This window comes from Colletotrichum jinshuiense, chromosome 9, assembly GCF_051148585.1.
Source record: "Colletotrichum jinshuiense chromosome 9, complete sequence".
Lineage (NCBI taxonomy): Eukaryota > Fungi > Ascomycota > Sordariomycetes > Glomerellales > Glomerellaceae > Colletotrichum > Colletotrichum jinshuiense.
The window spans coordinates 1424152-1442069 of NC_139316.1; the positions used below are offsets into that span (position 1 = coordinate 1424152).

Sequence of the window (17918 nt, forward strand, 5' to 3'; positions counted from 1 at the left end):
TGGCGGTCCCGAGATGCGACCTCTGGTCATTCCGCAGAGGCTTCAAGTTCTCGGGCAGACGACGACATCGACGAAAGGCAGAGCTTAATCGCCAATATGGGGTCATCAGTGGACGTCCAGCAGAACCCTCCCGCCGAAGGGCAGGATGGAGAACGACAGCACGTCGACAGCGCGATGGCGAAGAAGATTGTTCGCAAGATCGATATGAACATCATTCCGTTGCTGTTCATCACGTACATGTTCAACTTCATGGACAAGACGATTCTGTCCAGCGCCTCCGTCTTCGGTCTGAGGACTGACACCGTGAGTACCCTTAGACCGTAAGCAGGGAGCCGCCGGCATACTGACACTCGGGAACAGAACTTGAAGGGCCAGAACTACAGCTGGGTATCGAGTATCTTTTACTTTGGCTACTTTGCCTGGACCTACCCTACGTCGATCCTCATCGCGCGTCTCCCCGTCGCCAAGTACATGACGGCCAACACCTTCTTCTGGGGCGCCGTCGTCGCGCTCACTGCCGCATGCAGCAACTACGGCGGCCTGCTCACCGTGCGATTCCTCCTTGGTGTCGCCGAGGCCACCATCACCCCGGCCTTCATGTTCCTCACCTCGACGTGGTACACCCGCGACGAGATCCCCACCCGCACCGGCATCTGGTTCGCAGGCAACAGCGTCGGCGGCCTCGTCGCCTCCTTTGTCGCGTTCGGCTTCGGCCACATCTCGACCGAGAACAAGGTCGGCCCGTGGCGGTGGATGTACATCATCCTCGGTGTCTTGACGTTCTTGTGGGCCATCGTGCTCTGGCTCTGGCTGCCCGACGCCATCTCCAAGGCCCGCTTCCTCACCGCGGAGGAGCGCCAGTACGCTGCCGACCGTGTTGTCATTGCTGGCACTGGTTCGACCGAGAAGACGCACTGGAAGTGGGACCAGGTCAAGGAGTGCCTGATCGACCCCAAGACGTGGTTCATCTTCGGCCTCGAGATCATCACCCAGATCCCCAACGGCGGCACGCAAAACTTTGCCAACCTCGTCATCAAGTCCTTTGGCTTCACGAGTCTCCAGTCGACTCTCATCAACATCCCTTACTCGCTCCTCTCGGCCGCCATCATTGCCGGAACAGGCTGGATTGCAGGACGCTTCCGCAAGATGAACTGCATTCTCATTGCCATCATCGTCCTCCCCTGCATCACCGGTGCGGCCATCATCTACTCCCGCGAGAACGTCAGCAGCGGCGTCCAGCTCTTCGGCTACTTCCTCCTCTCCCCCGGCCCGGCGGCGATGCCGCTTGCCATGTCGCTCGTCCAGGCCAACTACCGCGGCGTGACGAAGAAGATGACCATGTCGGCGCTGCTGTTCCTGGCCTACTGCGCCGGCAACATCGCCGGTCCTCAGTTCTTCAAGGCCGCCGAGGAGCCCCACTACAACACCGCCTTCCGGACCATCATGATCTGCTACGCGCTAGTCGTCTTTCTCGCTCTCGGCTTGAGGTTCTACCTGCAGTGGATGAACACCAAGCGCACGAGGGAGGAAGGTTACGAGGGCAGCGCTGGAGGCGCCGGTGCTGTTGGTGGTGGAAAGGTGATGCAGGCGAATGGAAACGCGAACGATGTCGCGGACATGGTCGACCAGGTCGAGCTTCGCCCCGAGGACTACGAGGATGTGACCGACTGGAAGACGGCTGGCTTCAGGTATCGCCTGTAAAGTGGAACTTGTAGAGTCCCCTGGTCGATATCTGGGATGAAGTAATGATGAAACTTTTTGAAGAGATGAGTTTGCTAGACTTCCTTATTGAAAGGACAATTGCTGGAATCGCGCCGCAATAAGGCTTTCTGGCATGTAATGGTAATAGCAATAAAGACATCGATGAGCAATATCTTATGCGGAACCGAAAAGTGATCATCGGCAACTATTTTCTACTCCTCCGTTGTAGATGACAGACTCTCAAATGAGATGGCGTGATCAGTGTCGATTTCAAGTAATTATCGGGTGTCACTTCAACTTCTGATGGCTGGATGAAGGCAAATCCACCACCTGACTTGAGACAGATGGAATGCACTTGAACATGACCGCAGGTGGACCAAATGGTTTGGCGACAGAATCATATGTGGTCGAAGCTCATCAATCAAAGTGACTAGCAACATGATGTTCCACCGCTGCCGCGTCTCCCTCAAAAGTACCGCAGACTGGACAGGTCACGGCCTCGGAAGATGCAGGAGGCGCGGGTTCCTCTTCGTAGGCGGCGGCAGCCGCAGCGGGCCTGCCTCGCCCGCCATTTTTCTGCTTCGCCGGGCGGATGTAAGCCTCCAGCCCAACTTGCGCCGAAGGCAGGTCGGCTTCGGGTTCTTGCCAACGGCCCTGGCGACGCGGCGGCCGACTGTCTCGGTAGGCCGATGGTCCAGCCGTGAACTCGGCTGGCTCCGGTTCCGTCGTTGATGCGGCTTGTTGGGGTCCCGCATGTGACTGCACTCTTCCCACCCGGCCATCCATAAGGCGCACTTTGATGCCGCGTGGGTGGTTGCCGCGGGTCAAGACATCCTGGACGGTTCCGGCGACGGTGCGGCCAGTGGGCTGATCTGCTTTGAGAACGATGTTGACGCTGGCGCCGCGGATAACGGTCGCTGTTGTTGGGACTCTGCTCATCATGCGGAAGCCTCTCTGCAAAGCACCTTGCATGACCAAGTAGCGTGTCGATGCAGAGGGTGTTTGTCGAGTTGAGATACGGTACCTTGCCTAAGACAAAAATTGTAACCGCACGGACCCTGTGGGTCTCTGCTAAGTCACCCTGGCACTGCAGGGCACCAGGGTGGCCGATCCCGTCCAAAGAAAATGCCGCAACACCAAACCTTGGGTTTCTCTGACTCACCACAACAATATCAGCCACAATTTGGCCACGACAATCATCCAAGAAAGGAAATAGGCCGGGTGGCGCAATGGTAGCGCGTTACTTTCCGGTTTCGAGATTGGTAAAGGTTCTGGGTTCGAGTCCCAGCTCGGTCGATGTTTTTTGGCATATTTTGATCAATGCATGGTGTGGTGTTGACATGTTGGGTCGATGTTTTTTGCTGACAAAGCCACACAGGCATGTTGACATATACGTACCATGGTCTCCACTTTGGTGGTTTCATGCTGTGGGCATCTAGATCATTTGATTGTATGTACGTCTGCGCTGGAGAAGACTGCGGAACAACAAGGCAATTGCTTGATCCTCCCCTTGCTGCGTATGAAGCAAGACCATCTATTTGAGATAAGCCTAAGTTTTCTGCTGTTCTATAGATGAAATACTACTGCGTGGTAGGCGGAACTTAGAGTGTGTGGCAGTGGTGTGTTGTGTTGAGTTGATTTGCATCTACTTATCCCTTCTGTTCAACTTCAATGCGTCAATTACCGTGGTCCATTAGCACCCTATGAGATAGCACACTTGTTCATTTGGTTCAAGACCTTAACTGTCATTCTGACACTATTACGTTGAACGACGTGAAAAGTCTGCATGGAAAGTGATATATTTCAAGCGAAGCCTTTTCTGAGTTCCTTTACCCATTACCACACGTTCTTATAGTCATAGTCCTGTTAATTCACCATCGGAACCCTATTCAGCATTCCCAACATTCTCCCATCAATTCCCTCTATATTCGAGTCCGCCAAGATGAACAAGCCCATAATGCCTTGGCTGTTGTGGTTCTAGCTCCAGGCTGGCGAGTGACGTCGAAGATCGTCCGTTGAACTTGGGTCAGTTGGCCAGGGCCGTCGCCCTCGTCGGAGACCCTTGACCGTCACCTACCCATCCACTGCGTAAAATATTGCAGCTACACTTCGAATTAATATAGTCTCGTCTTCATCCGACTCGTATCTACAGTATTTTCGGTCCCTTGAATACAGCCCTACTATGGGCAGAAATATATTGTTTGCAAAATATTTCCGACTATCTCAACTAGATGTTTTTTTGAATGAAGACATCAACATTTAATTTACGGCTTGTACCCCAGGTAACAATCTTTGTAGGAACTAGCCACCTTTTGGTATAAGAATATGACCAAACTGGAACGGCCATGCCAATGTGACCGAAATGTCTTTAAAAAAGAACAGAACAGAAAAGAACTCAGCTGAGCAGGAGGCATCCAGAGACCATAGACTGACAGGCACTGTTATATCCACTATGGGCTTGCTGCATTTGCTTTTGTAAGTGACTGTATCTCCACTTACGATAACAGCCTTGTCAGTTTCATCCATTTACGGAGGGTTGCTGCCGCGAAGCTGATCTTGGCTTTGAGGAATACATCATCATTATCACCACATTGAAAGACTGTACTATGTGGTGGCACAGCTGCCGGTTGCGACCAGGCAGGGAGAGAACCTTCCATGCGAGACAGTATTTTCATACTATAGTAGGTAAATCCGCCAGCAAGACGTAAAGTTGCAGTCGCACCAATTAACCCAAATACATATTCACCAGCTAGCCACCAATATGCGCGCACCAGCAGCAACCTTTTCACAACAACCTCTTTTCCAGGCCGGAGTTGCCATCACTCCGGCCACCATAATGACTATCATTATTCCTTTGCGCCTACAACCGACCTGCCGTCAATTGAATACCTACAGCATCGCTGCCGTAGCTGACTAGAGCCCTGTCGAGAATGCGACGCCAGGTTCCCGTCAAAAATTGCGGTTTCCGCCAAGTGTACGCAAGCAATTGCTGCCAGATCTTCTGCTGCTGACTTTGCTACCAAGATTGCCCACCTATGAACCAGCTAATCTGCCTAGTCGGTCGGATAACATACGCTGCCGCCGTTCCTACACAGCCTATAAGATGCTAAAGAACCAACTAAGCCCGCGAGAACCTCCACAATCAAACTATTGCCAAAACACTCAAACTTGAGTTTCTCTAACTCACCACTACTCTATAAGCTAGAACTCAACCATGACAATCATCCAAGAAAGGAAATAAGCTGGACGGCATAATTATAGCATTTAGTTTCTTATCTTGGGAGTAGTAAAGGTTCTAAGTTTAAGTCCTAGCTTGGTATATGCTTTTTGACATATGTCTAATCGACTCATGGTGTGGTGTTGACATGTTGTGCTGATGTTCTTGCTAACAATGTCTTAAGGAGCATTTCTATGTATAGACTGTATCCTAAGGCATGCTTAGGTGGAGCTGTGCTGTGATGGAGCTTCTAGATCACAAGGAAGGCGCGGCATCATGCCTACTTCGAATATCAAATATTGCAGGAGCGACGACGTCAGTTGCCAAAAACGATGTTTGTGTATTCTTAAGTACTCTTTTTACAACCCCCAAGAATTTTTTTTTGCAGTCAAACTGACCGCTCACTCCCCACCCATATTTCAACAAATTCCTGTTCTGTCACCAAACTCGTACCGCGACTTTCTTCGCCTGTTTTCAAAAGCTTGGGCACTTCCTAAAGCCAATTCACCATCCAAAACCAATCACTACCCTTTACCGTCAGTCTTCTCAAACCCCCGAACCGTTCATCACTTCGGGAGCAGTAACGATCCCCTGTCGCGGCCATCGCCGTCCTTTCCATCATTCCTGCACCACCAAATATCTCGAGATGGCGCCCGTCGATCAAGATACTGTTGGGAAGGTTTGTTACAACTCCCGGCTATATGCCTTCGACGACGGTCTTCAAAGAGATCAGTCATCCCCGGAGAATACGTACCTGGGGGTTTCTGACTTCCGTGAATCCCTCGACAACACAGTTCCATTCCACATCGACTTGCTCCATTATCAAGACAGTTGGTGCCTTCCAACCGCCAAAGAGAAGGATCTGGATCATTGCGACAGGTTCTACCATTGCCTGTGGGTCGGTTGGTTGGTTCCAGAACTCTACCTGGCTATGAGGCCGGGTTCAACACGGAAGAAATGCGTCCATGATTGCAGGGTGAAACCCTTAAACCGCTCCGTTGTCAGCAAAGCATTCAAAGTCGTTTATAGAGTTGGACCTGCATCCGGGAATAAGCTGTATGCGCTCCACTCTCCGGACAAAAATGGCGTCTGCGTCGCTGTTGCTGTTCTCAACCTCATTACCGACGTGTTGTTTTTCGGTGAGTGGAGAGATGATACAGTTGTCGGATGCTGTAATCGCCAGCATTCATGGATGCAGAAAATTGCGGAAGCTGCTGCAACAGTGTTTCCAGACAGCAAACCGGATAACTCGTTTTTGTCCCAGTATTCAAGTATCGAGGCCCATCAGGAAAGCTACAACGATCTAGAAGCTGATTTAGAAGCGGCCTTCATTGAATGGGAAAGTTCCGACTTCGACAAATCCTCAGACTCCGATTACATAGATGAAAGTCACAGTATGCTGGGATCTGGCGACGAAGCCGAGGATTACAACGAGGGCGGAAATGAGGATAACGGGAACCATGGCTTCCAAAATGATACGATGTCACAGTCTTGCCAAGTTCGTGCAGATTCTCCCAAAATGCCCCCTGTCCTCTCCCGAGAACGCCCGGTAACTGGAATATCGGCCATCAAGCTGGTGGAGGCAGGACCTCAGCCAAAGTTACGAAAAAATTCAACTCCCCTGTCTAAGCCCAAACCCAGCAACACATCTCTAACCGGGTTCGGCATAAAATTCGAGAAGACCCCTATGTCTGCTACAAGGTCGAGCTCGAAGGTGGATAAAGGACAGAAGAGGCAGCTGAGAACGACATTAGCCAAAACACGCCCAAAACGAACCCGACTTGCTCATCAAAGCGAGACGACAGCTCCAAAAATCGAAGGCGATCAACTGGGAAACAAAGTTCAGGTCAAAGCCGAAACTGTTGACGAGAGTGACGATGAAATCCAGTTTGTCCGGGAAATTCCTTGTCGGAATGGTCAGGACAATACCGGTATCGGGTCAACATCCCATTCTGTTTCCGTTGGCGAGAGCGTCGCCTTCATCATCGACTTTGTCACGGCAGGAAAGGTGACTAAACTGGCGCGTCTTCCTGACGCATTTTCACGCAGGGCAACACTCAAGACATTTCGAACCCACCTAAAGTCGACAGCGATGGCGCAATTTGATGCCTTGGCCGAGAACATTACCGAGATCGATGATGAAGACACTCGTATCATGGTCGCGGAGACGCTTGTTGAAAGGCTCAATGAGCGTATGGCTGGTGTTGTTGAAGCCCCATCATTTGAGAGCCAGGTGAGACTGTTATTGAATTGAACGGTTTAGTTTCCAGGACTAACGGAGTGCCAGCGAGATAAGCCCCCGCTGGGTTTTTAAATGCGCCGGACGATATACAAAGAGAATATCAGCGCTTAGGCATTGAACAACCCGGTATAAATGTTGGTAGCTGTTTCTTATCGCCATTAGACCCAATCGCGCCTCGGGGTTATCAGCGGCGAAAGGGAAGAGCGAACACAGGCTTTTCGATCAGTCCCAATCTGGAACAACCACAACTTCGCAAGTCTTCTCTGCTCCAGCTCGGATGAAATGCCTTTCAGGAAATACAGAACATCTGGTAGTCCTGTCAAAGCAAACAAACAGCGGCCTGCTTTTTCTATTTTTCCTGGCCGAAAGGTTGGCAACGGTCTCTGTGGCGATTCACCCGGCCCCGGTACCACCACTTCCGGGCCCACGGCTCCCGGCCCGGCGGACCTGTCTGCCCCGGCATTGCATTGCCACAACCACTCCAGCCAATGCGAAGAATGGTGAGATAGACGAAGAGGGTTTTTGACACATCCGTGTAAGGACAGGCTTACGAGGGATTCGCGAAGGACATGATGGGCGTTGAGCTTAAGGACGAACCAAGGCAGATGGACATCAAAGGGCTCAGTTTAACGTCCCTGAGGTGCCGCCCCATACAGGGCTGAGAAGCAAAGGTAGTGGTGGGCCAAAAACTGATGGTCAGGGCCATCAGTTAATGATTATGCAATTTGATTCAGGACAAGTGAAGCAAATGTGCTGTGAGCAAGTTCGCTAAACTCATTGTTGTGAGCGGAGTGAAGGTTGTTGCCTGCTGTGGTTGGAGTGATGCACTTCATTATTGGAAACTGGTTGCTCATGATTGGACCGCTGCCTAAATTAGCGGGGAGATTTATGGCGATTTATGCCACGTGACTGCGCGATGCCTTCGCCACATTCCCCGACGCGTCTACGCATTTCAGAGCCGACCCCGCCATCGAGTCGTGATGTCTTCGATGAGGGAGCCCGCCTACAAGGTGCCCACAAGACCTTTGAATTTGCATCATAATGGCAACTTCCTTCTCGCTCGATTCTGACGATGATTATGGCTACGATTTGTCCCTCGAAGACGAAACCTTGCTAAGCCAGCTTATCGACAACGTCCCCGCCCCCGCGTCTGCACCATCGCGGAACCCTGCCAGCGACTCCATCGCCTCCGACCTTGGCATCGACACAGTCGCCGAAGAGGAGTTCAGACTTGAAGATGCACCTGCCGATACACTCTCTTACGAGTCGCTTGCGAGGGCCAAGACATCTTCGCGGCCTGACCGCAGTCGTCGAAGGGCTGCCTTTGTTAGCGACAAGAAGCTCGAGGACGTTTCCCCTTCGCCAAATGGCCACGGCACCGTCAATTACCCGGATTGTGAGTCTTGATTTCAGAACCTTACCACTCGCAGAAGACTGACTGACTTCAAAGCGTCTAGTGAGAAAGGCGCTCTCTAATGGCGATCCTGTCCAAAAAGCGACGGCGCAAGATCCTCTAGAGATTGCGAATGACACCCGATCACCCCTCGTGCGATTCCGTTCCTTTCCTCGAAAACCCCTCACTGTCACAGACTTGACTGCAGGCGCATGGTGCGAACTGCAGTACTTCTACACCCTCACTCGGTTACCGTTCGGTAGAAAGACACGAACGGCTGCAATGAAGCAAGGGACAAAGGTACACCAAGACCTTGAGGATGAAGTACACACTACAGTCCGCGTAGAGATTGCTAGCAAAGAAGATGGATTTGGTCTCCGGATGTGGAACCTCATCCAGGGTCTCCGAACACTCCGGGAAACTGGCATGACGCGGGAGCTGGAGGTCTGGGGCTTTGCCGACGGAAATCTCGTCAACGGCGTCATCGACGGCCTGAGCTACGATAACCCGGACCCGGAGTTCACCAAGCAGTTGAATCAGGAACCCCAAGATCATACCCAGAACAGCATTGTCGATTACTTCCCATCTAAGAAGCAAGAGAACATCCCTCAGATTTACCTCACCGACGTGAAGACGCGAGGTTCCATGAAGGCGCCGAGTGGCTCGGCGTTGTTCCGGCCTGCAAAGGTGCAACTATTCATGTATCAGCGGTTCCTGTCAGAAATGGCGGCGGGCAAGCTGGACTACCTTCGTGTTTTCCGTCGGTACAACCTCGACCCTGACGAGCCGTTCTCTGACTCCTTCATTGCGCAAATTGGCAGCTTGCACGAGGAGCTCTTCTTCGATGCGAGATCCTCACCTGAAGGGGACTATACCCCGCCGTCTTCCGGCTCGACGGATGATGCCACCCCGATAGATGAGTCGCTGAACCATGAGAGAACCTCGACGCCAGACTTTATTAAATACAGAACACTCCGGGAGTTACTACCACTTTTGGTCTCCGAGTTAAAGGAGACATTTACTCACGGCTCCGACTCCGTCGGTCGGCTTCTTGCGGTCGAATACAGATACCGGGCCGATGGCTCGCTCATCAACAGCAAGATCTTTCCCATGGACGACCATGCACTAGACCTCTACTTGGGTGGTACCATGGAGTGGTGGAGAGCAGACCGGGAACCACGGGGCGTGCAAATTGAGGAGGCGTACAAGTGTGGCATGTGCGAGTTTGTTGGTGACTGCACGTGGCGCTCGGCCATGGATGAAGAGAGGTTGCAGAGTACGCGAAAGAGGCTCGCGAGCCGTGGGGCGCAAGTTACAAGTGGATAAGGCATATCGCTTGGCATATTTTCTTTGCTTTCCTTTTCTAGACTAGTAGATATTTTGATGGTTGCGAGGTGCATCATTCGTCGGGAACGGTCTCGAAGTTTTAACCTAGGACACGAATACGAGTTTATGAGTCACGGCCAACATTAACAACGGGGAAGAGACGAAGATCATATGGAGCACAAGGAATTCAGTTATAATTATTATGTCATTGTTTCGCAACGACTGTGATTTGTGACTTTTCTGTTCAGCATATAAGTCAAACCTCTCCTTGTTCCTGAAGCCATCTCGACAACAAAATCACCATCAGACGCTATGAATAGCGAAACTTCCAGGCTAGCAGCTATAATAACGGACCATCTGATGGTGCTAACTGTTAATAAATCAAACAGTTTGCAATTACGTTCCCGGCCGGTAACTGGGCCGTCTTGGTCAATTTTATAATATAGATTGTTGGTCTCCGAGTCTCGTTGACCGGAGACGGTGTGTACTGCAGACAAAACAGAGGATATTGGGGAGTTGCTTTCCAACAGCTCTTTATTTTAGCAAGCGTTTCCCATTTCAAAGGTCTTTGATACTTCCGTATATGGGGCTCAACTGGATTGCAAGTTGAGGTCCTGAACGACGTTGCTCTTGTCCAATCACATTACACCGTTGGTCCTACACCGACCCATGCCAGCTCCTGCCACAACAAAAGGTCGGTTTTGGTCCGGTTGGGAGCGGATAAAGAAGTATAGGGGATGTGATCACAGTGCCTTGATCATTGCTTTACCTGGAAGGTTTCCACCAATCCCTTTCTTGCCACATGTTTGGGTGTTGGGCGGGATTTGTATTCCGCAGTGCAGACACTTCGCCTCAGAGCCGACGTTTACCCTTATTACACGGGCCGCGGCCCCGCGTCGCCCCGCGCCTGGGGGCTCACGGCCACGGCACCCGGTGCTGCCGCAGTACAGATGAGGCATGGTGTGGCCCCGCGAATACCGAAATTTACCCTTTCTGGGCACCCAGGAGGTGTCGTGATAATTTTCGGGTCAACTCAAGCTCAAGGTCCACTCCATGAATGGCGCTAGTGAATGGACGTCTGGGGCATGGGCTCCCGCGGAGACTCCGCATTGGATCGCAGCTGAAGGGACGACTGCCTCAGCCTGCGTTGATCACGGGAGACATGGGTGTCGTGGCTTGGCTGGCTTTCTGAGGGCAAAGTGGCTTCTTTCAGCTGACGATTCGGGTTTGCAATTCTCCCCATTGACCATTGAGCTTCGTCTCCCTCATTCTTCCAGTTGACCACGGACACACCGCACCTATTACCAGACCACCAGAGCATATCACACCAGTACAATGGCCAAGACACAGAAAGACGCCGAAATCCTTGCAATCGCCCGCACCCTCAAGAACACGCCATGGTGTGAAAACTATGAGAGGATGATGTCGGGTATGATGTGAGAAACCCCGCGTTCCCAGTTGAAGGTTGTGAGCTAAATGTGAAGCTGATGAAGGTACGACTGCTTCGACCCGGTTCTCATGGAAGGCCGTCACCGCGGCCGCTGTCTCTCGCGGGAGTTCAACGAACTCGACCACCGGAAGCACACCGTTGAGGAAATAGACAACAAAAAGACCGAGATCCTGCAACGCATGCTGGGTAGCTTCGGTGAGGGGTCTTTCATCGAAGCGCCCTTGACAGTGGATTACGGATGCAACATCATTTTCGGCAAGAAGTCCTTCGCTAACTTCAAGTATGCCCCCTCACACCCTGATTATTCTGCATGGCGGTGCATTTTCATGACTAACGAATGGTCATAGCCTCACGATTCTCGACGTAAGTCTCGTTATTATCGGCGACGGCGTGCTGTTTGGGCCCAACGTCAGCATCTACGGTGCCAGCCACGACACGAGCGTCCTCTCGCGCATAAAGTTCGTCGAGTACGGCCTTCCCGTGCGCATCGAAGACGACTGTTGGATTGGCGGCGGCGTCATCATCCTCCCCGGTGTTACGATTGGCAAGGGCACGACTGTCGGATCCGGCTCCACCGTCACCAAGAGCCTGCCGCCGTACTCAGTCGCCGTGGGGAGCCCGGCCAAGGTCATAAAGACGCTGCAGACCGTAGAGGAGGAATTGGCCGACCCGGGGAATCCGTATCGGGATTTGCCTGGGGACTTGCCTGATCGGTATTGAGGAGGAGAGTGCTGTCTTGGAGGGAATTTCCGGAACATGGAAATATGATAGAACAGCATGTAAACTTCTAAGAAGACACAGAACCCACTTGCCATGAACCAATTACAGTATACAACTGTTCGAGGAATGGCTTTCACCTTGCTGAAAATACCGGCCTTTTTTACACCCAGCTTGCCCTGGCTTTGAGCTTTAAGTGGGTACATCGGAATGGCATTGCGAGAAATACCTTGTTCTGCGCAAAGAAAAGACCGGGAACAATGATATTATAATCACAGTGCTAGGAGACCAGACAAAGCGACCATGAGGAAGCCACTGTTCTGTAAGTGCACCAACGCAGTGGTTTTGTTTAGCCTTTCAACCATCTCAGCCGAGTCCAAGGCGCACATACACAAAAGCAAATGACTGTCACGAACCGGTGTATATAATGTCATTCATATTCCTGTGGAAATCCAGCCATTTTCTAACTGGGAACAGTAGCAAGCAACCTTACATCTTCTCTTACCTAACTTACCACAGACCCACAACAACCCCGTTCTAGATATTGAAATACCCCAAAGCAACATGGGCTCAAAGCTATCAAAGATTGCGAATACGATGGAGATCGTCCAACATGCCAAGGGCATCCTCCGCCACAAGAGGAGCGAACAAATCTATTTCGTCATGATTGGCCTCAGACTTTTAGGTAAAGGCGAGACCATGCTCGAAGCCTTTGACGAAGGCACGCTGACGCGGGAGCAACTGGCAGATTACATCAGAATGATTGACGTCGCTCACAAGCAGCTCCTCATGCGTGGCCACCAGCTCCGGGATGCCGTAGATTTGACCGCCGCCGCCTTGGTTCGAAATGCCCAACTCAACACTGCCAAATGGCACAAATGGACCTCCGATGAAAAGATTGCAGCATTGGAGTCAATAATAGAGATGATCGGGAAGGCTTTGCCGAGTCCCGCATGGGTCCAGGGTCAAAAGCTCTCCGGGTAAGTTCTGGACTTTGACCTTGCAACAACCGGAGGGGAATTGAAAACTCAATCCCTTATTTGATTAATGAACGGCGTTGATGTATCAGAGTAGAAAATGGATAACGAAAACCGTGTTAGAAATTTAAATATTCTCCCACCTTCGTTCATGTCTAGGCATGTGGGCTTTACCGATCATGACGTAGAAAATACAGTAACGAACAACATTTCACATTGGTGAAAGCCTGTGACATACGGTGAGCTTATTGCACCTCTCGTTCGGCGTTTTTAAACGCTCGGAGCCTGAAAAATGATACCCGACCTATAGCTTGCACCAACCAACACGCTACTAAAATATCTTCCCCTTGTTGACCTGCTGCCCCTATTCGTCCAGGCTCACCTTAGGCATCGCTCATGAGCACTACACCAGATATGTTGATGTGAGCGACCAAGTAAAACAACTTCTATTAATCAACTAGGAGTTTTGCTTCCAGGGCCCCAGGAAATTAACCGAAGTTTGTTTCAAGACCTTGCTCAGACATACTGTTAATCGGGAAGTGGGTTGGAACTCCCTGCTGGCGACACAGTGTTTTCCTGCTTGGCAACAGGGGTGGGCGTTCGTGGGCAGTTAATCTTGATCCAATTGGTTTGGAAACTATATTGGTTCCACGGTTAAGAGAGCCAGCCTCTCCAACAATGAACCCACAAGAGTGACTGATGCACAGTTATGCATGTATATGCGTCTCGGCCTTGTCTTGATACGCCGAATAACCGATAATCCACTATGTCACAGTTGAACAGTGTAAGTAGAGGATTGACTGAACCATAAACCCCCGCACTCTTCTTCACTTTTTTTGCCAGGCTTGTCCTTTCCCTCGATTTTACTCATTGATTTTGAACTCGACCACCACAAAACGTAGCAACATTGAATGAAGATGGCAGAGAATTCGAATGTACTAAACGACCCAGCAGCACACCCTTTGGAAGTGTCAGCCAGGTTGCCGGTCAACCCATCTTCAACTGCTTCGCCCGAGAACGAGGGCTCTACTCCTAGACAGGAAACTGACAGCGAGGGAGTATATTTAGAAGCGGATGAAGGAGAGACAGTACGTATTTTTGGATGCTAGGATTATCGCACCCTTCTTTTTTGCTCACGACTATACCAGACTGATGATACCGCTTCTGTCGATGACCGAATGTATGAATTTCACCTCGTGACCTATTTCTTTCGGCTCGCAGCTAACGTGTCGACGTTTGAAGCTCCGCCTATACAGCTTCGTTGTCTTCTAGTGTCCTGGATTATCCCGTCGAGTACGGCCGGCGGTACCATGCGTACCGATCTGGGTGTAAGTAACGTTCCCAAATGATGTCTTGAATTTCACCTTTGCCTGACAAACCCTAGCCTACGTATTGCCAAACGATGATATTGAAAACGAGAGGCTTGATATGGCCCATGCCTTGATTACCAGGGCGATCGGAAACAGACTCTTCCTGGCGCCTGTGAGCGTAGGAGAAGTCCACAAGATACTCGAGATTGGAACCGGGACTGGAATTTGTAGGAACTTGACCGAGAGCAAAATTCGACATCAATATACTTACAAATGCATCCAGGGGCTATGGAGATTAGTGACCTTTTCCCCAACGCCGAGAAAAGCTTTCATGCGGTTGACCATGCCTGGTATTACTACGGCTAACAGATTTCACAGGTCATCGGAAACGACCTAGGTGCCATTCAGCCATCCTGGTATTTGTCCCTTATCTATTATTTGGGGAGCTCAGCTCACTATTCATAACAGGGTTCCCCCTAACGTCAAGTTCGAGATTGACGACGTCGAAAGTCCCTGGGTAATAGATAGAAAGTATGACTACATCATGTGCCGGTATATGGCTGCTGCTATCGGGGACTGGCCCAAGCTGATACGGCAGATCTATGAGTGAGTCACATGTTTTTTTAGCATTTGCGGTCGTGGTTGCATTTGCGTAGTTGTAGCGCTAACATGATGGTCTAGCAACCTAAACCCGGGAGGGTGGGTGGAATTCCAGGATCTGAGAATCCAACTCTATTCCGAAGACGGTAGTCTGGAAAAGAATGGACACTTTACATATGATTGGAGCGAAGACTTTGTTAAGGCATTAAAGAGCATAGGCCGCGAGCCTAATCCAGGACCGCAGCTTGAAGGTTGGGTGAGAGGGCATGGCGGATTCGATCACATAGCCCACCAGAAGTACAAGATCCCTGTTGGTCCTTGGGCTAAAGAACAGCATTACAAAGATCTGGGTCTACTCAACCTGGCACAACTTCTGGAGGGCCTAGAGGGCGCTTCGCTGAAGCTGTTCTGTGGGGTCCTGGGGCGCACGAGAGAAGAGGTACTGACCCTGCTTGCGGCCGTACGCACGGAACTGAAGAGCAGCATCTTTCACTCAATGTGGGACCTGTGAGTTTCCTCCTTGTCTCTGAAGATAAGGCTAAACTTTGCTGACGAACTTCACAGCCATGTAGTCTACGCTCAGAAGCCTACAAGTGTTGAGTCTTGAGCTGAAGATATAAAAGTATACTAGATGCCGTTTTGGGAGCTCCCTTCGAAGGAGTTTACTTCATTTATGCGCAACAAAACTCTGGGCTTCTCTGTGTGGCAGACTGCACTCGTTTTGCATGGCGCAGAATTGCCAGCTAATCTTGAGGCGAAATGGAAACATATACCAGATGAAATGAAATAAGTGTCATCCTACCATGCTTCAGTCATAGATTTAGTCCTGGCACTTCTTCGCTCAAGGTCACTTCAAAGACTCAGACAATAAACTGTACATTAGATAAATCCGCCATGGTCATCAAATAAGCGTCGGGCTCAGCAAGGGACGACTGAAAACCAAAGCGAGGATAGTTGAGCCCATCATGATTTTGTGAAACGTAAATACAGAATCCCGGAAAACCAATTATTATACATTATTTTCATACACTGATCCTGGGCACCGGCATCCTGCTTCCACAACTCGTTGGAGGATCGAAATAGGAGATTTGCATATCAAAAGGGAGCGCCCACAAAGATTACCGCATCATGGACTCGAGAATAGATGACGTTGACGTTCTTGTCATTCCCGATGCCCATGTCGCAAACTCGGCCATCCAAAGCCAGCAAAACACAATCGGAATCAGGGCAATCAGCACCCACCACAGCTCCACAGTCAGCCGCCGCCGCAACCAGCGTTGACATCTTGCGCCGATTTTCCTTCGATGGGAGCAAACGGTGGTACCGTAGACTAGACAACCGAGGCCCGGCCTCGATTCGCACTCCATGTGTTCTCTCCGTCTTTGCATCAGTAGCCTGCAGAGAAAGTTAGCCGAATAGATCTTGGTCAATGACCATGGGAGAGGCCGAGGGACACGCCGGCAGATAACGTACGGGACGCTGCCTCTGCAAAACCGAAGATCGCTGCCGAGATCGCACCGCCTGTCATTGGGGCATTCGAGGTGTAGCATGCGGCGTTCCATGAGCCATTCCACCTTGAGGCGCACGCCGGTGTCGACGAGGTAGTAGAAGTAGCTGCTGGTGTGCTTCAATGAGAGTGCATCGGGGTAAATAAGTTGTTTGGATATGAGAAGGTGGATTTCGGCCGGTAAATCGGTAAAATCGATGTGCCGTGTCCTGACGGAGGCCTTACAGTCGGCAGGCCGGACTCCAGCGTTTGCAGCCGGCCCCGGAGTGGGTCGTCCACGGGCGAGGATTGGCTCCATGATTGGGAGCGCGACAGGGAGGTGCGGGGGTTTCACGCGAGGAAACGAGGTATAGCTTCAATCGGCCCGTTGGATTGGTATCGGTTTTGCAAAGAAAGACCCAGGAGTCGCTCCAAAGCCAGCCAGCGGTCATGGGGCAGAGTCGGCGCACATAAGTAGCCGGAAATGCTGCTGCCTCGAATGTTGTTTTGGAGACTTCGTGGCGTGGCATGCACCTAGCGTGTCAGATACGAAGTTTCAGTCCGTCCGTCGCCAGGAATACGCTGGGTGCCAGCCAGGCAGCTGCCGAGTGTGGCTGGTTTCAGAACCTGCTTTACCGAATCCAGGGCGCTTAACGTGGCTGATTACAACAGGCAACATTCCTGGAGCTGGCAGCCTGCCACCTCGTTTGCCTATTTAACGTCCTGCCAGGAAGGCGGAGTTGCAAGTGTAGAAAGACTTGATCAAGGGGCCTCCGAAGACCACGTGGTAACATTCAGCTGTCAATTGCAGGCACAACCCCTCCGGTCAGTCAGACGCCATCAATTCAAGCTGGCTCGAGCGTGCACCAGCTAGTATTATACGAGCGACCGGACCGGTAAGCTAGCTAATAATAGCCCTCAGCCGGCACCAGCTGGTCATGCTTTTCGCTAAAAGGCTGCCTGGTGAAGAAGGTCTTGCTTGGACACTCCAGGTGTCGTTAGGGCAACTAAAGCCAATATTCTACCCGACAGACTTGCGACATGGAGGAGTGTGGCAAGAAAGTTGTAAATAATCACTTGCAATGAGGCCTTCACAATCTCTCAATAAGCATGAGAATATTGCCCTGCCAACAAGACAACAAAATCCGATCTACGCAGAATCGATCACAAACTCGAAGATATTAGATTCTATATTTTAAAGTAACAGGAACCACGAATAAACATTTTCATGTTCACATTTTAAGATATGTTATTCGTTACACTCCCCTATGCAACAGTCTAATCGGGGAAGTTTTCGTCAAGACGCATTGTCTTGTATCATAGGCTGTAGTGGTTCTAGTCGTCCTCCTCGATGCTCAGCTTCGCGCATTCTCTTCTCCGCCCGATTTATGTCCTGCGGGCTCAGTAGCCTTACCCAGAATGAAAAATACGAACCGAGCCCCGTGACTCGGCCCTGACCGGGAGGGCTGGCTAAACCTAGCCTTGCAAGTCTGTCTCTG

General features: G+C 51.0%; 7 protein-coding genes across 7 annotated transcripts; 5 read left to right on the forward strand and 2 right to left on the reverse strand.

The window, feature by feature from the left end:
- Nucleotides 1-96: 96 nt before the first annotated feature.
- EsH8_IX_000403 (major facilitator superfamily domain-containing protein) lies at nucleotides 97-1701 on the forward strand (the record flags this gene model as incomplete). Its single annotated transcript, XM_083266739.1, has 2 exons — nucleotides 97-303; nucleotides 361-1701. The coding sequence occupies 2 exons, from the start codon at nucleotides 97-99 to the stop codon at nucleotides 1699-1701; spliced, it is 1548 nt and encodes a 515-aa protein (XP_083130304.1).
- Nucleotides 1702-2118: 417 nt separating this feature from the next.
- EsH8_IX_000404 (YwbE family protein) lies at nucleotides 2119-2673 on the reverse strand (the record flags this gene model as incomplete). Its single annotated transcript, XM_083266740.1, has 1 exon — nucleotides 2119-2673. The coding sequence occupies one exon, from the start codon at nucleotides 2671-2673 to the stop codon at nucleotides 2119-2121; it is 555 nt and encodes a 184-aa protein (XP_083130305.1).
- Nucleotides 2674-6314: 3641 nt separating this feature from the next.
- On the forward strand, nucleotides 6315-7232 carry EsH8_IX_000405 (uncharacterized protein; the record flags this gene model as incomplete). Its single annotated transcript, XM_083266741.1, has 2 exons — nucleotides 6315-7151; nucleotides 7206-7232. The coding sequence occupies 2 exons, from the start codon at nucleotides 6315-6317 to the stop codon at nucleotides 7230-7232; spliced, it is 864 nt and encodes a 287-aa protein (XP_083130306.1).
- Nucleotides 7233-8201: 969 nt separating this feature from the next.
- On the forward strand, nucleotides 8202-9879 carry EsH8_IX_000406 (exonuclease V a 5' deoxyribonuclease-domain-containing protein; the record flags this gene model as incomplete). The annotated part of the gene is made up of 2 exons (XM_083266742.1): nucleotides 8202-8556; nucleotides 8618-9879. The coding sequence occupies 2 exons, from the start codon at nucleotides 8202-8204 to the stop codon at nucleotides 9877-9879; spliced, it is 1617 nt and encodes a 538-aa protein (XP_083130307.1).
- Nucleotides 9880-11214: 1335 nt separating this feature from the next.
- On the forward strand, nucleotides 11215-12049 carry EsH8_IX_000407 (sugar O-acetyltransferase; the record flags this gene model as incomplete). The annotated part of the gene is made up of 3 exons (XM_083266743.1): nucleotides 11215-11315; nucleotides 11373-11609; nucleotides 11677-12049. 3 exons carry the CDS (start codon nucleotides 11215-11217, stop codon nucleotides 12047-12049), a joined length of 711 nt encoding a protein of 236 aa, XP_083130308.1.
- A 561-nt stretch (nucleotides 12050-12610) lies between these two features.
- On the forward strand, nucleotides 12611-15540 carry EsH8_IX_000408 (class I SAM-dependent methyltransferase; the record flags this gene model as incomplete). Its single annotated transcript, XM_083266744.1, has 8 exons — nucleotides 12611-13026; nucleotides 14266-14351; nucleotides 14408-14560; nucleotides 14617-14669; nucleotides 14712-14749; nucleotides 14802-14939; nucleotides 15015-15440; nucleotides 15498-15540. The coding sequence occupies 8 exons, from the start codon at nucleotides 12611-12613 to the stop codon at nucleotides 15538-15540; spliced, it is 1353 nt and encodes a 450-aa protein (XP_083130309.1).
- A 511-nt stretch (nucleotides 15541-16051) lies between these two features.
- EsH8_IX_000409 (uncharacterized protein) lies at nucleotides 16052-16738 on the reverse strand (the record flags this gene model as incomplete). Its single annotated transcript, XM_083266745.1, has 2 exons — nucleotides 16052-16328; nucleotides 16407-16738. The coding sequence occupies 2 exons, from the start codon at nucleotides 16736-16738 to the stop codon at nucleotides 16052-16054; spliced, it is 609 nt and encodes a 202-aa protein (XP_083130310.1).
- Between the last annotated feature and the right edge of the window lie 1180 nt (nucleotides 16739-17918).